At 47.1% G+C, this 17,395-nt stretch overlaps 2 protein-coding genes across 2 annotated transcripts in view; both read left to right on the top strand.

Moving 5' to 3' along the window:
- The window catches only part of LOC115466521 (sulfotransferase family cytosolic 2B member 1-like), a 1,032,539-nt gene that overhangs the window by 320,394 nt on the left and 694,750 nt on the right, over positions 1-17,395 (top strand). The gene's annotated exons all lie outside the window — the stretch shown is intronic.
- PRKCG (protein kinase C gamma) overlaps positions 1-17,395 on the top strand; it is a 44,677-nt gene that overhangs the window by 787 nt on the left and 26,495 nt on the right. The window contains exons 2-5 of the mRNA XM_030197829.1: positions 934-965; positions 5,518-5,600; positions 10,401-10,512; positions 12,979-13,110. Of these exons, the coding sequence (XP_030053689.1) occupies positions 934-965; positions 5,518-5,600; positions 10,401-10,512; positions 12,979-13,110 (359 nt within the window). The remainder of the gene's footprint in view (positions 1-933; positions 966-5,517; positions 5,601-10,400; positions 10,513-12,978; positions 13,111-17,395) is intronic.

The following is a 17,395-nucleotide window of genomic DNA, read 5'->3' as shown; positions in this document are numbered from 1 at the left end:
TATATCTTCTTGTCCCTCAGCTCTAATCCCCGGCTCTGTCACTGTATCTGACCCTGGGCTGAGTCACTTTATATCTTCTTGTCCCTCAGCTCTAATCCCCGGCTCTGTCACTGTATCTGACCCTGGGCTGAGTCACTTATCTCCTTGTGCCTCAGCTCTAATCCTTGGCTCTGTCACTGACTCTTTGTGACCCTGGGGTGAGTCATTCCCTGTGCCTCAGCTCTAATCCCCGGCTCTGTCACTGTGTATTACCAGGGGTGTAAGTCACTTTGTACTCCCTCGGGAAGTTTTCATGCAGTTGGGATAAATGCAGACTATGCCAGTATTCCCTGCACCCGTGAGTCGACAGTGTGACTTTCTCTGAGGCACTAGGACAGCGTTACCGAAGGAATCTTCCCCAGCACCTCACTATGAAAACCATGGTGTACCCAAATTCACCCTTCCTGCCCTGGGAGAGGTAATTCCTTCCCTCTTCCACCTATTTCTCACCACTAGGTCAGGGAGAAGGTGAATGAATTAGGGTATGCTCAGTCTATTTTAGCCTTCAGCTGTTTCTAGAAAGCATTTTCTGGGCTGGGGGTGGGGGAAGATGGTAATGGGGGGGGGGGGGGGGGGGAGGGAGAGGAATATTCAATCCTTTCTCAGTGTCACATTTTTCCACCGGTTCTGAAGCTGATCAGGAATTATTCCCCTGCCAGCCTGAACTTCCAGTGCCCAGGGATGCCAGGAGGGGAAACATAGTAACATAGTAAATGACGGCAGATAAAGACCTGTACAGTCCAACCAGTCTGCCCAGAAGTAGTGTGGGGGCAAATCGCAGTCTGGTCTGACCTTCCCTCTTCTTCCAGCCTCCATGCCCAGGGCGCTCTGTTTTATTTTCATATGAGTTTGATTCTGTTTTTTAAAAAGGTTTAACATTTTTTTTCCTTTTAGGGGGATTGGAAAACAAGGATTCCAGTGTCAAGGTAAGAATCGACGCTGGTTGACTTCTGTTGCTGTCAATCTATCTGTCCCTCGTGGACAAACTGTTCAGGACTGAATGGCAACTGGGATCCAGAGGGGGTGGGGGGACTTAAAAGCCAATCCACTACTCTACCCCCAAGAATCGTCCAGGAACCCGATGTGCTCATTTTAGGGGAAGGCGCAAGAACCTGGGGGGCTGCGAGTTGAAAAGTCCGGCTTGGATTCCTACATCTTTCTTGGACCTGGGTCACAGGGCAGCTAAATTGATGGGGGTTGTTTCTCTGAGCTCAAGTTTGGGCTTGTTAAGGTGACCCATAGGCTGGTGTAAGTTGTCCTGCTGCAATCCAGGGACTATAGATGTAGGTGCAATGCAGTATGCTGACAGTGGGTGGCGCCATGGTGCAGCCTGGAGCCATTTGGTAAGGGTGCAATGCAGTCTTGTGGCAGTGGGTGGCAGTGCACTGCAGCCTGTGAAGTGTTATTTCAAGCATTGCTCAGGCCAGTGATTCCCAAACCTGGTCCTGGAGGCACCCAGCCAGTCAGGTTTTCAAGATATCCAGGATGAATATTCATGAGAGAGATTTGCATGCAGCCTCAGGCAGTTTCTTGGCAGTGATCAACCTGTATTTCTCCCTTGCAGATGAAGTGTTATTTCAGAGTGGCTAAAAGCCATGAGTCAGGGCAGAGTGGCCGGCTGAGTTTAATATCCTGGTCCTCAAAGGATAGTGGGGGAGGAAAACAATGTCTGCAGTGGCTGTCCCCGGTCCCACTGTTTGACTTGAGTGCCAATGATACTGGAATGGATGGAGTAAACGTACCTCATTCCTGCCCTGCAGTACCCCCTACTATTCCAGTACTGCAACCCTCACACACAGTTCTGCCAATGCACCTCATTCCTGTCCTATTTCAGTACCAAGATCCCCACACACAGCTCTGTCAATGCCCCTCGCTCCTGCCCTTCAGCACCCCCTGCTGTTCCTGGCCTGTGCCCCCTCCCTTAGCTGGCTGTGTTGGGGAAGGAGATGCCGAGTGAGGTGTTATTAATACGGCTCTCCTTAGCCCCCGCATGCCTTCACCGATTCCAGGAATACTGAAGCGATGCTCAAAGCCACGGAGGATTTCTATGGTGAATCCGTTGCTATGGAAACGGACAGTGGATTCAGAGAAAGTGCTGAGGAAGATGCCCTCCCCCCCCCCCCCCCCCCCCCGGCTCCCTTCCCTTCTGTCTAGCTGTCAGTATGTCTCTCTTCTATCATCTGTTACGCTAATTTTCCCCCCTCTCAACTTTTACCTCTCTCTCCCCCCCCAATCCCTCTCAATTTCCCACTTTTTTTCTCGCTCCCTCCTTTCCCTCCATTCCTCCTCTCTCCACGTCTCTCCTTCCTCTCTGCCTCCCCCGTTCCCCTTTTTCTCTCCTGAATCACCCCTTCAGATCCTTTTGGGGGTAAGAAGCAAACACGAACCCGTCCGCCAGCGAGCCTTTTATTTTAGGAAACCAGGGGGTGCCAGGGTGGCAAGCGTGATCAGGCTAGATCCGCAGACGTTGGGCTTGCAGCCAAAGATGAGTCGGAGAAGGCTGGTTAAACTAATTAGCCGAAACCGCAAGGGGTACGCGCTTGATGAGAGAGGACCTGGCAGGGCACCTCGCTTGAGGCTGGCATGCTGCCTGAAGGCTACGCAGCTTCGGAAGGGGAGAGCCAATTTCAAGCACATTTCTGCAGTCAAAGTGTTGTCACTGTGTCCGTCTGTCTCTCCCTGTAAGCTTTATCCAAAGACAGGTCCTGGCAACAGCCCCTCTTCATGTACAAATATAGCTGAAATTTGGTAGCAGAGATATCAGCATCAGTGCCAGCTCCAGCCTGATCTGTCCCAAGGAGGGGGTCCACCACCCCCACCCCCTTCTCCTGCATCCCACAGACCAGCTGAATATGGTGTGTGGGGGGGGGGGGGGGGTCGGTGCACAGATCTGGGACCTCCAGGTGAGAGGAGAGGGATGGAGGCTTGTGCAATGCTGTGACAGGCAGGGCTGTCCCCCTGTCTGTCTGAACACAGGGTGAATCCCCCGTGATTGGCAGCCTGCAGTGCCAGCTCCTGCCACCCCCTCATTGCTTTACCGATATCTTCCATTTCTGCGGGGGAGCGCAGGGTTATTTCCAGCATTCTGTAGGTTTACTGCTCTCACGTACATCTTTCCCCAATATAAGGGTCTCTTAACTACCTACATGTTCTGCAGCGTTAATAACTGTACATTCACCTATGCAGGTCCTTCAGTGTCACCTTGACCTGTCTCCTTCCATTCCCACAGCATTGCAGTATCTTTGCTGTCTATAATCATTGTGACGCCTGCATGCAGCTTGAATGAAGACTTGTCTGTGCTGTATTTCTGCTTAAGAACATAAGTGTTGCCATATTGGGACAGACTGAAGGTCTGTCAAGCTCAGTATCCTGTTTCCAACAGTGACCAATCCAGGTTGCAAGTACCTGGCAGGATCCCAAAAGAGTAAAACAGATTTTATGCTGCTTATCCTAGAAATAAGCAGTGATTTTCTGCTAGTCCTTTTTAATAACGGCTTATGGACTTTTCTTTTAGGAAGCCATCCAAACCTTTTTTTTTTTAACCCCGCTAAGCTAACCACTTTGACTACATTCTCTGGCAACGAATTCCAGAGTTTGATTACATGTTGCGTGAAGAAATATTTTCTCCGATTCATTTTAAATTTCCTACTTTGTAGTTTCATTGGGTGCCCCCTAGTCCTAGTATTTTTGGAAAGAGTAAGCAAGTGATTGACGTTCACCCATTCTGTTCCACTCATTATTTTATAAACCTCTATGATATCTCCCCTCAGCCATCTCTTCTCCAAGCTGAAGAGCCCTAGCTGCTTTCTTCATAGGGAAGTCGTCCCATCCTCTTTATCATTTTTCTCACCCTTCTCTGTACCTCTTCTAATTCCACTATATCTTTTTTGAGATGCGGCGACCAGAATTGAACACAATATTCGAGGTGCGGTCGCACCATGGAGCGATACAAAGGCATTATAACATCCTCATTTTTGTTTTCCATTCCTTTCCTAATAATACCTAACATTCTATTTGCTTTCTTAGCCACAGCAGCACACTGAGCAGAAGGTTTCAACGTATCATCAACGACGACAACTATATCCCTTTCCTGGTCGGTGACTCCTAACGTGGAACCTTGCATTACGTAGCTATAGTTCGGGTTCCTCCTTCCCACATGCGTCACTTTGCACTTGCTCACATTAAACGCCATCTGCCATTTAGACGCCCAGTCTCGTAAGGTTCTCTTGTAAATCTTCACAATCCTCTTGTGATTTAACAACTTCGAATAACTTTGTGTCATCAGCAAATTTAATTACCTCACTAGTTACTCCCATCTGTAGACCATTTATAAATATGTTAAAAAGCAGCGGTCCCAGCACAGACCCCTGGGGAACCCCACTAACTACCCTTCTCCATTGAGAATACTGACCATTTAACCCTACTCTCTGTTTTCTATCTTTTAACCAGTTTTTAATCCACTTCTTCTGGAGTCCTTCATGAGGTACTTTGTCAAATGCCTTTTGAAAAGCTAGATACACAATATCGACCGTCTCACCTTTATCCACATCAAAGAGATGTAGTAGATTGGTGAGGCAAGATTTCCCTTCACTAAATCCACGTTGGCTTTGTCTCATTAATCCATGCTTTCGAATATGCTCTGTAATTTTGTTCTTTATAATAGTCTCTCCCATTTTGCCCGGCAACAACGTAGGCTCACCAGTCTATAATTTCCCAGATCTCCTTTGGAACCCTTTAAAATCGGTGTTACAATGGACATCCTCCAATCTTCTGGTACCACGCTTGATTTTAAAGATAAATCATATTACTAACAATTAGTTTTGCAAGTTCATTTTTCAATTCTATCAATACTCTGGGATATATACCATCTGGTCCAGGCAATTTGCTACTCTTCAATGTGTCAAATTGCCCCATTACATCTTCCAGGTCTGCAGAGATTTGATTCAGTCTGAACACCTGCTTAGGGCTGATGAAGATATATGCTTCAGCTGTCTGTGCTGTATTCCTGCTTTACATGTTTCATAACGATGCCTGCATAGGGTTTTGATGAAGGTCCACTCTTCAGCTATCTGTGCTATATTCCTTTAAGCATATTAGTCTGAAACCTGCATAGGGCTGATGAAGATCGGCTCTTCAGCTGTCTGTGCTGTATTCCTCCTTTAAGCATATTAGTCTGAAACCTGTATAGGGCTGATGAAGATCGGCTCTTCAGCTGTCTGTGCTGTATTCCTCCTTTAAGTATATCAGAGTGAGGCTTGCATGGGGCTCTGATAAAATTCACCTTTCTTCTTCTTTCTGTGTCTCCCTTCTTCCCTCAGTCTTTTCTCTCTCTCTCTCCTCCTCCTCTTCCTCCTTTGTTCTGTCTCCCCCCTCTCTTTAATGCTACCTTGTAAACATGTCTCCTCCCCACTCACGGCTGCAGCCGCGGTGGGATACTTTGGTTCGGAAACTCAACTTTATTTCTTTGTTTTTGAACAGTTTGCAGTTTTGTGGTTCACAAGAGATGCCATGAATTTGTCACCTTTGAATGTCCTGGAGCGGGCAAAGGACCCCAGACAGATGTAAGTCAACTTTACCATCATAAGAAAAGTTACCTGGGAAAAGGGTTGACACAAAGGATCAAGAAAGGACAATGGGAACTACTCAGAAAAGAGGCATGGCCCTATCACAGTGGTTTTGGAGATGGGGAATGTCCTTATGAAGGGCTCTGGAAGGTTTATTGAGATTTGTTTTGCAGCTTTCCACGATGGCAGCTCCTGAACCCTGGGGATCCTCACTGGTGAGGGAGTGAAGGGTAAAGCCTGGGAGGGGCACAGAAGATCCTCAGTGGAGGGGGGTGAGGGTTTGAGCCTGGGAGGGGCACAGAGGATCCTCAGTGGAGGGGGTGAGGGGTTGAGCTTGGGAGGGGCACAGAGGATCCTCTGTGGTGGAAAATTTCTCTGCCACGCGTGACCCTCACGTGGTGTGAGCTGTGAAGTTATAGAATCTCGTGGCTCCTACAGAAGTGAAAATGGTGGCGCTTCTGGCCATAGGGGTTTTGTTCCCGGGCTAAGCACTAGGGTAGGACCTCTGGAAAGGGTTTTAAATTACCTGCCTTTTGTTGCCCCCAAAATCTCGATGCTCTAGGTACCAGTCTGATTTGCCCCAGGCGGTTGGGTCTCCTCCACCAAAAGCTTACAGGCAAAGTCTGTGGGGTCTGTAGGGGGCAGCACCCAGCCCCAGAATAGCAGACAGACTTGGGATTGGAACCCAGAGAAAGCCCTGGTCCTGGGAAACAGGTCCTGTCTCTGCAAAGCTGCTGGTTTTGTTTACATTGCAGTGATACTGTTAATAAACTTGTGTTCACACTTGACTTTTGTTTACATTTCTAAGTCTTTCTGGTTTAAAACATTTCCCTCACTTTGATTAGGGGCAATTCTGTTTTTATTTCACATATTTCTTTCCAAGGCTTCTGGCTCGTTTTATAAAAAGGCTTTTATTTTAATACTCATCAGCTGCCCTACGATGTCCAGCACTGGGACCTTTTTATCCACTTGGTTTACGCCTCTTCTCTCTTTCGCTTCGTTCCCTGCTATGGTTTAGCGGGGTCCTTTGCTTCTATGATTTCCATTGCCTTTTTTTTATAAGGGGATGTTGGTTGTTTATCACTTTCTCATTGCTTCTGTCTTTGTCAGGGGAGGTTTATGTTCTTTGGAGAGGTTTTTTTTCTTGTTAACTGCCCCACATCACGTCTTCACCACTGGTTATTTCTGGAATAAGCAGTATAAAATGTTTTGTACTTTTTTGGGATCTTGCCAGGTATTTGTGACCTGGATTGGCCAATGTTAAAAACAGGATACTGGGCTTGATGGACCTTCAGGTCTGTCCCAGTATGGCAATACTTATGTATTTATGTAGATACTTTCTGAATGTGTTGTGCACAACAGCAGGGTTTTACCAGGGAGTTTCTCTTTGAAAATAAATAAGATTCCAGTCATGTGGCGTACATAGTATCGTCACTGTCCTCCTATAGTTAAAGGTGATTAGCTTAGCGGGGTTTAAAAAAGATTGGAGGGCTTCCTAAAGGAAAAGTCCATATACCATTATTAAATTGGACTTGGGGAAAATCCACTGCTTATTTCTGGGATAACTCAAAGAATGATTGAGACCGTCACTCTGTCTCATGTGTTAAAATAACAAACAAAATACACAGAGTGTGTGTATGGCGATGCGATAGTCTTAAATACTATTTGAACTAAAGTGAAAGGGAGTCTCATACACAATTTGTCTGTAGATAGTAATATTGTTTTCACTCAATAGGTGAATATATTACATATATTCATGTCATAATCATTGACTCCACCTCCACCAACCCTTTTATAATCACAAAAAGCAACTTGCTCTGTTTTCTTCAGTAAATATATATTTGTCAAAAAGCAACACACTGCACTTATCTTAGGCGAAAAGGTGCCCTCTTAAATCCCCGACAGGTACCCGTTTCGTACAAACTTTGTCAAGGGGGAGTGGCTATAGTTCCGATTCATGCCCCAGGCTTCAGTATGTGCTGGTTACCCAGCACATACTGAAGCCTGGGGCATGAATCGGAACTATAGCCACTCCCCCTTGACAAAGTTTGTACGAAACGGGTACCTGTCGGGGATTTAAGAGGGCACCTTTTCGCCTAAGATAAGTGCAGTGTGTTGCTTTTTGACAAATATATATTTACTGAAGAAAACAGAGCAAGTTGCTTTTTGTGATTATAAAAGGGTTGGTGGAGGTGGAGTCAATGATTATGACATGAATATATGTAATATATTCACCTATTGAGTGAAAACAATATTACTATCTACAGACAAATTGTGTATGAGACTCCCTTTCACTTTAGTTCAAATAGTATTTAAGACTATCGCATCGCCATACACACACTCTGTGTATTTCTGGGATAAGCAGCATAAAATGTTTTCAACTTTTTTGGGATTTTGCTAGGTACTTGTGACCTGGATTGGCCACTGTTGGAAACAGGATGCTGGGCTTGATGGACTTTTGGTCTGTCCCAGTGTGGCAATACTTATGTACTTATGAGGTGGTTATGATTATTGGGGGTCCAAGGTACTGACAAATGAATGGGGGGAGGGGCGCACAGGACTGACCTAACATTCTTGCACCCGCCCTGCCTAAATTCTCTCTGACTCTTTCCACCCCCCTGTTCAACCATTGTCTCCCACTCCATCCTTAAATTTGAAAACCCATTAGGGCTTCAAAAACCCTTCCCAGAGGTCCTACCCTAGTGCTTAGCCCAGGAACAAAACCCCTATGGCCAGGGAGAGAGGGCATCGGGGGAGGGGGATGCGAACATCCCTGGGAGGTTTGGGATGCAAGTGAATTTGCACTGGGGGAAAAGAGAGATTTTTTTTTTTTTTCCCCTGAGGCTGAGTCAACATTAAAAATAAGCAGGAGGCAGAGAGCAAAACGTTCTTGTTTTAAATATCACCGTCTCGTTTCAGGCTTCCCCTAGTTTGAGCTACAAGATGCTCTGAATAAGCATCAGCGAGCTACAGCAGCAGCTGGAGAGGGGGAGACGGCGCACTGACGCCTTCGTTATGTAACTCCCGCCATCTTTTATACCGAGGAGGCTGCAACACCTTCATCTGCCAGCTTTAATCCTTAATCCCCCCACCACCACTGTCAGTCCCCCTCCCACGCACTGCTCCTGTCCTGGAATACACAGGGGGCTTCAGTGCCAAGCATCCCCAGGGGCTTCAGGCCCCTGCACTTTGTCCCTCACCCTCCCCAGCACTGTCCCTGACTTGGGGATACACAGGGGACTTCACTCCCTGCACTGTCAGTCCCTCCCCCCTCCTCAGCACTGTCCTTGTCCTGGGGACACACGGGGAGGGGGGCTTCAGTCCCCAGCACTTAGTCCCTCCTCCCTCCCCAGCACTGTCCCTATCCTGGGGGATACACAGGGGACTTTAGTCCCCGGCAGTGTCAGTCCCTTACCCTCCCCAGCACTGTCCCTGTCCTGGGGATCCACAGGGGGCTTCAATCTCAGCACTGTCAGTCCCTCACGCTCTCCAGCACTGTCCTTGTCCTGGGGATATACAAGGGGCTTCAGTCCCCAGCACTCAGTCCCTCCCCCCTCCCCAGCACTGTCCCTGTCCTGGGATGCACAGGGGGCTTCAGTACTCTCAGTTCCCCCCCTCCCCAATGCCACCTCTGTCCATACAGAAAAAGTCCTTTACACCCCTGATTGGTGCTGAACCTGGGGACCTCTAGAAACCAGGTTTCCGTATCTCATTAAAAGTGCGGAGTGGTGAAAAACTGTGAATATGCTCTTTCTTTTGTACTTCTGTCAAGATTCTTGGCTTGTCTGAATCCTCTACGCTCCCCTCCCTCCCTCTCCCCCAATCTGTCTAAGCATCCGGAGGTGGGCGACTAGTTCTGGTGCAGAAAATCGAGCTTGCACCCGTTGTTCTGGGTCGGTATTTCCCCTGTGCACAGACTGAAGAGACTGGGTGGGTGGTGAGTCCTGTCAGCAGATTGCGGGGGTGGGATTGGGACTGACAGCCGGGGATGATGGGGAAGGGGGATGGTAGTAGGGTGGGTAAGGATCTCTTACACACACAAATCATGTCACTTATAGGATATGAGGAAAGCACTCCGGTCTGGGTAGATGATATCAAAAGGCAGGCAATGAGAAAGAGGGGCTTCAGTGGCTAAGTATGTTAAAGTTATGGGCAAACCCTCTTTAAACTCTGTCTTCCACCTCTGACTCCCCTGCCTACCTCTTTTCCCAGCTTAAGACGCCTGGTTTTCCCCATCACTGATACTGCAGAGTGGCAGTGGACGAGGAAGCTCAGAATGTGTTCTGTTGAAAGTCTCTTCCCTCTCCCTCCCAACAGTAATAAGAGCTGGAGAATGTGAACAGTGACATCAGATGCTGTCCGTTCCAGGTTTAATTCTGTTATAGAGTTTTAAAAAATTAATTTCTCCTTGGTTTATGAGTTGTGGTTAGAAAAATCATCTGGGACAATTCCATTTCTTCCACTGACCCTTCTTGTGATCTGCATCAAGTTACTTGATCTCCTGTTGCCTTAGTCATCCACTTAGCTAATAAGCTCTTTGTTGAAAGAACATTTCTACCTGGCTATTAATCCAAACATAATAAATGTAGATTATTTTTAAGTACCGAGGTACTGCAGAGGGGAACTGGCTTTCAAAGCACAAGTTGTGAGCTTCCTTCAGATGTTCTCCTCCAGTGGCAGAGCAGATTTTGTTTAAAATGCCTAAAGATGTTTAACTGAGGCTCTCCATCACTTTGTCGATTATTGCCTCTCCCTTTTCCTAATTGTTAAACATTGTGTCTCTCGCTGTCTCTCTAGGATCCTCGGAACAGACACAAGTTTAAGATTCACAGTTATAGCAGCCCCACCTTCTGCGATCACTGTGGCTCCCTCCTGTATGGATTGGTCCACCAGGGAATGAAATGCACCTGTGAGTAATGGGGGGGGGGGGGGAGATGGACAAGATGGGGGCACTGCAACAGGGAAACGTTTCAGAATACAAACTTTTTTGGACCAGAATGAAAACCTGAGATTAAAAAAAAAAAAAAAATCCTCCAATCCTGCATAAAAACCCGCTTTTCATAAATGTTCTCATGCTGAAACGTTAGCACGGTGTTTTGTACGAATACTGAAACAATGACCTCTCTTTAAACCTCTCCAGAGAAAGGAAATTATGAGCCTCTATGACAATTAAGCTGCTTAAGCCTCCTTTTCAGTATAAATTAAATTAAAACAAACAAAAAATAATCCATAACGTCCATAATCCTTTCCACACCTCTTAAAAATACCCATTTTGTGTCCTGACTGAAAGATCTGTATCCAGCACAACTGAAAATAAAGGTGTAAAAAGGATGCTAATCCCCGGATTCTGCATATGGTGTCATGCGCTTCCGAAATGTGCGCGCAAATAAAATGGATAATGAACTCTGAATCGTCGATAATTGACGTTAATTGGCACTCATCAAAATTTGCGCGTGCGTCTGGCTGCTCGCTATTCTGTAAGGCACGGCGCCTCCCATGGCGTGTGTCTGAAAAGGGGGCATGGCCACAAGCATGGTGAGGTGTTCAGAAAAGCTGCACCAGGGAGGAAGGAGTGGCCTAATGGTTAGTGCAGCAGACTTTGATCCTGGCAACCTGGGTTTGATTCCCACTGCAGCTCCTTGTGACCTTGGGCAAGTCACTTAACCCTTCATTGCCCCAGGTACAAAAACTTAGACTGTGAGCCCTCTAGGGACAGAGAAAGTACCTGCATATAATGTGTACAGTGCTGTGTATGTCTAGAAGCACTATAGAAATGATTAGTAGTAGAATTATCGAATACCACCTTAACATGTGCTGGCACTTACAGATCTTCAGGTGTAAATCCAATGCCCGAAAGTTAGGTGCAGGATCCATGCTAAGCACTATTCTATGTAAGGTACGTCAATTTCACCGCCATATACTCAATTCCCTCCTAAGCCGTTAACACACAAGGACAGGCTATGCATTTTGCAGTAGTTTTGCCGATTAGTGTGTTCCCTATTTTTTTTTTTAAACTATTTTTCGGAGGGGGCATGGAGGGAGAGTGGGCGTTCGCATGTTATCCAGCTACTAGCATGTTAGAATTAGCGCACGTGTAAATGGATAACGCAGGGTTATCGCAGGAGGACTGTCAATTTTTTGCAGGTACATGCACGACTTGCAACCCCCCCCTCCCCCCAAAAAACCCCCCAGAAAACAAAAAGAGCCACTTTAAATCTGGGCTATGACATGCGGAAAATTCCATGTTACAATACGCCAAGCCCAGATTTCACTGTACCTTTAGTTTAAAAATAGAAACATAGAAACATGACGGCAGATAAAGGCCATATGACCCATCCAGTCTGCCCATCCTCGGTAACCCCTAATTCTTCCTGTTCCTAAGCGATCCCACATGCTTATCCCATGCCTTTTTAAATTCTGGAACAGTCCTCGACTCCACCACCTCCCCCGGTTGGCCATTCCACGCCTCTACCCCCCTTTCTGTGAAATAATACTTCCTTAGGTTACTCCTAAGCCTATTCCCTCTTAACTTTGTCATATGCCCCCTCATTCCAGAGCTCTCCTTCATTTGAAAAAGGCTCTCTTTCTGTACATAAATGCCCTTGAGATATTTTAAACGTTTCTATCATGTCTCCTCTCTCCCTCCTCTCTTCCAGCGTATACATGTTGAGGTTCATAAGCCTGTCCCTATAATTTTTGCATTCAAGACTGCTTACTAATTTCATAGCCGTTCTTTGGACCGACTCCATCCTGTTTATATCTTTCCATAGGTGCGGTCTCCAGAACTGCACGCAGTACTCCAAATGAGGCCTCACCAGAGACTTATACAATGGCACTATCACCTCCTTTTTCCTGCTGGTCATGCCTCTCTTTATGCACCCAAGCATCCTTCTGGCTTTGGTCGTCACTTTTAAAAAAAAATTTCCTCCTGCTTTTTTTCTGGGTTCCTGTCGAAGACTGAGTTACAGATATATATATTTAATAGTTTTTTTTTTTTAAGAGATCCGATTCCCAGCTTCAAAGGCAGATCTTCCTTTTTATGATTCCTTTTTATCCGGCCAATGTGAGGCGCATCCAGAGAAGGGCTGAGACTCCTCCATATGTTCCTTGCCTCCAGGCGTTATTGCAAATCAGCCCTGGTTTTCCAAAAAGTGTTCCGGAGTCCCCAGTAGGACCCGCACACTTCTTTCTCTGGGGCAAGGTGAATCCCGGGTTTTGTAAAACTTGGGGATACTGCAGGGGTTGGAGGTCTGCTCTCCTATCCCTTACGAACCGCTTTGAATTTTGGAAATAGCCAGATTATAAATAAATAAATCCCTCCTGCCAATTCACTTTTTTGCTATTCTCTCCCCTCTTTGACCCCCAACCCACTCAGGCTGCGAGATGAACGTCCATAAGCGATGTGTCCAGAACGTGCCCAGTCTCTGCGGCGTCGACCACACAGAACGGCGTGGACGACTGCAGATCAAGGCGGAGGCCATGGGCCCGGAGGACATACAGGTCACAGGTGAGCCTGGGGGTCATGGGGGGGAGGGTGAATAGATGGCCAGGAAAGGGTGAACCAGGGCAAACAGAGAGGTCAAAAGAGAAGGACATAGGGAATGGTGTCCTGCTGTACTGTAGACGGAGAGAGGGGATGCAGGTTCAAATCCCACTCTGTGACCTTGGAGGCAAAGGGGCTTTATTTCCTTGCGTTTTGAGCAGGGGCGTATCTGAAAGTCGGCGGTAGCGGGGGCCGAAGCCAGAGTGAGGGGGCACATTATAGCCCCCCCCCAGCCGCCGCCATTTCCGCCCCCCCCCCCTGCCGCCATGGGTACCTTTGCTGGTGGGGGACCCCAACCCCCACCAGCCGAGGTCCGCTTCCTCCTGCCGCTGCGAGGTTTTTTAAGTTCTTCATCGGGATTCGTCCTCCGTCACTCTGTGCTGCTGTTCAAAGAAGCTGCTAGCTGAATGCAGTTTCGGACTGAGTCTGACGTCGCTGCTGCACGTTGTATGTGCAGGACGTCAGACTCATGTACAACGTGCAGCAGCGACGTCAGACTCAGTCCGAAACTGCATTTAGCTAGCAGCTTCTTTGAACAGCAGCACAGAGTGACGGAGGACGAATCCCGATGAACTTAAAAAACCTCGCAGCGGCAGGAGGAAGCGGACCTCGGCTGGTGGGGGTTGGGGTCCCCCGCCAGCAAAGGTACCCACGGCGGCAGTAGGGGGGGTCCAGGGCGAAATCTGCGGGGGCCCAGGCCCCTGTGGCCCCACGCAGATACGCCCCTGGTTTTGAGCTTCACTGCCTTTAATAAGGGCTCTGTCTTAAAATAAACCTTTTGAAAATGGTTTCTGGGGGAATCCTGCAGTTTTTCTTTGGCAACACAGCGCCATCTGGTGGAGAAACCACATTCCCTTATTTCATTTGCAGTGTGGAGATGGGGAACTCAGATCCCGAGCAGGGGGAGATAGCAAGCTTCCTTCATGCTTAATGGGCAAAGTCGTTACAGCCCTGGGCTGAGAACAAGGGTTCCAATCCCCACTTCTCCCACTGATGCTCCTTGTGACCTTGGGCAAGTCAGCTCAGTCTCCCTTACCTCACGTACAGCTTTGAGTGTAAGCTCTCTGGGGGAGGGAGATACCCTGCCCCACCAGAATCATAATATGCCTTGAACGCTGGTCTGGAAAAGCAAGCAATTACATTTAAAATTAAAATCTAACCCTTTTTTCAAATATGTTCTAGAAACTTTTCCTAACCTTGCACTAATCCCTCCCTTGTTCCCCTCTCCCCTTGAGCAAGTTTCATGGTCTTTTGGGGGCCGATGGAATGGGTTCAGGCAGGGCATAAGGTCACCAGGGAAGAGAAAGTGGCTATAAAACCAGATGCGGATGCAAATCAAACCACTAGTTGTTTTGCATCCGCATCTGGTTTTCCCATCTGGTGCGTTTTTTTTGTTACCTCGGTGGTTGTTCTTCCTCACGAATCTTCACTCATCAAAAGAAAATAATCAGTGGGCTCCAGGCCCGCTGGGGAGGGGGAAGGCCGAGCAGGGTCCCGGTTTTACCCCCCTACACCACCAATTTCGTGACTGCTTGGAATCTGAGCCCCCTCCCTACCCATCTTCAAATCAATGCTCAAAGCCCACCTCTTCAATGTCGCCTTCGGCACCTAATCACTACACCTCCTCTCAGAAAACTTATCTACCCCAACTTGACATTTCGTCCTTTAGATTGTAAGCTCTTCCGAGCAGGGACCGTCCTTATTGTTAATTTGTACAGCGCTGCGTAACCCTAGTAGCGCTCTAGAAATGTTAAGTAGTAGTAGTAGTAGTAGTAGTGAACTGACGAGCTGCAGAGGGAAAGTAGTACCGTGGCCTGCCCGTGGGGTCCCTGCGCTGTGACAGACGGGTCAGTGTGTGCGTGTGTGGGGCACACGTGAGTGTGTGAGGGAAGCTAGTGATAAGAGCAGCTGCTGGCCTGGGCTATGTGTGCACTGCTCCCTCCTCCCTCCTCGCTGCGTGGGTGGCGGGGGAACTGTTGGCAGTATATTGCATTTCATTGTGTGTTTGTTTTAGAAAAGCAGGCTTCGGTGAACTTTTTTTTTTTTTTTTTAAGTGCTCTGCGACGCAATAGTGATCCGTAAACTCTCCCGTGCAGTCATTGTGAGGGAGGCAGAGTCTCTTATTCCTCATTGCTCTTCTCTGTCTCCCTTCCACGCACCCTGCAGTGTTGTACAGGGCCGGCTTAACCGTCATGCAAACTAGGCACTTGCCTAGGGCAGCAGCAAACTAAATAGATCTGGACAGCTACACAGACTCAAAGAACCATCTGGGTCCTTTTCAAATAGGTCATTGTTTTGTATGTACCTATGTAATCAGGACACAGTTTAATATTTACAGGTGCAGGCATCCCTTATGAGTATTTTTTACACAATTGTTCTGGGCTGGGTGATACTGGGTTCGTTATGATTGTTGAACTTAGTGTCTAGGGCAGAAAAAATTCACTTATTTATTTATTTGTTACATTTGTATCCCACATTTTCCCACCTATTTGCAGGCTCAACGTGGCTTGCATAGTACTGGCGAGGCGCTCGCCAACTCCGGTATGAGCAAATATAAAGTCATGTGGTAGGATAAGGTTCGTGTGGAACAGACACATTAGGGAATCGTAGAGCGGAAGAGTTATGCACTTCAGGCACAGGCAGCTCCTTGTGACTCTGGTCAAGTCACTTAACCCTCCATTGCCCCAGGTACAAATAAGTACCTGTATACAATATGTAAGCCGCATTGAACCTGCCATGAATGGGAAAGCGTGGGGTACAAATGTAACAAAAAAATAAATAAAAATGTCCATTACGTGCTTTGGTTTCATTGTGATGCAGAGTTCAGGCATTTAAGTCGGATCCGTAGGGTATGCCTTTTTGAACAGGTTAGTTTTTAGTGATTTCCGAAGGTTTAGGTGGTCATACGTTGTTTTCAAGGCTTTTGGTAGTGCGTTCCATAATTGTGTGCTTATGTAGGAAAAGCTGGATGCGTAAGTTGATTTGTATTTAAGTCCTTTGCAGCTTGGGTAGTGCAGATTTAGATATGTTCGTGTTAATTCTGATGTGTTTCTAGTTGGAAAGTCGATCAAGTCTGTCATGTATCCCGGGGCTTCACCGTAGATAATCTTGTGGACCAGGGTACAGATTTTGAAGGCAATGCGTTCTTTGATTGGGAGCCAATGCAGTTTTTCGCGGAGGGGTTTTGCGCTTTCAAATCACATTTTTCATTGACGGGCTTGCATGGTGGATGGCTTGCGCTGGCCGTCCAGTATCCTAGTCGGCCGCCCTGATACTGGGAGAGCTTGTCGAGGTTCTGATGAGTTCGTCAGTGGATCTGTTCAGGAGATCCTTTGAGATGAGAGGGGTCCTTTGGGGCTGTAAGGGTGGTGGTAGGTGATTTTACTCTAATGACGGATGGTGACGTATCTACAGTCCACTGGGCTGTAAGATCAGTGGCAGCGTGGCTTTACCACAGAGAGATTTTTTTGATTCGGTGACCAGATGGGATCTTGCTTGGATTTTAACCAAAGCTTTGGAAACTGTTCCATATAGAAGGCTCATGAATAAACAGAGCAGCCTGGAGCTGGCAGATGAAGTCGAGACTGACTGAGTGCTAGATGACAGAAACATGGAGTTCACCTAGAGAGGTGATCAGTGGAGTGCCACAGGGATCCCGACCTGGTACCAATTCTGCATAGGCGGTCGGTGGCCCAACTGTTTGGGGAGGCTAAATGGGGTGGGGTTAGGGGTGGGGCCAGGGGCGGGGCTTACATCCATAATTGTCTGACAACATAGAAAAAAAATAAGTAAAAAATAAGTCACAATTAATACCTTTTATTAAATTTAGATATTAAATATGTATCATATGTCAAAGAATAAAGTGGTTGCTCAAAGCATGTACTAACCACAATTGCTCAACTGCAAAACACTATGCACAAATTTGTGCAAAAACACACTCATAAACCTTACTGTACCATAACACTGGGCAGACCCTAATAAACCAATATACCACCCATATGGAAAATGCAGACCGTCAACAATATGAAACAAGGGATCATAATATCACAATTCTCATGTAGAGCCACAAAACACCCTTTTAGGGTGGAAAGTGTTCACAATGAGCTCCTTTTATGTAGATCCTTCAAGAGGTAGTGTGTCATGATTTAGGCTCTAAAACCCTTTCTGATGAATTGGTGCCACTTCAGTAAGGCCAATACACAATCTCTCCACTGCAAAACACTATACACAAACTTGTGCAAAAGCACAC

This window comes from Microcaecilia unicolor, chromosome 3 (genome assembly GCF_901765095.1).
Source record: "Microcaecilia unicolor chromosome 3, aMicUni1.1, whole genome shotgun sequence".
NCBI lineage: Eukaryota > Metazoa > Chordata > Amphibia > Gymnophiona > Siphonopidae > Microcaecilia > Microcaecilia unicolor.
Note: the sequence above shows the minus strand (reverse complement) of the source record. Positions and strands in the feature narration are given on the sequence as shown.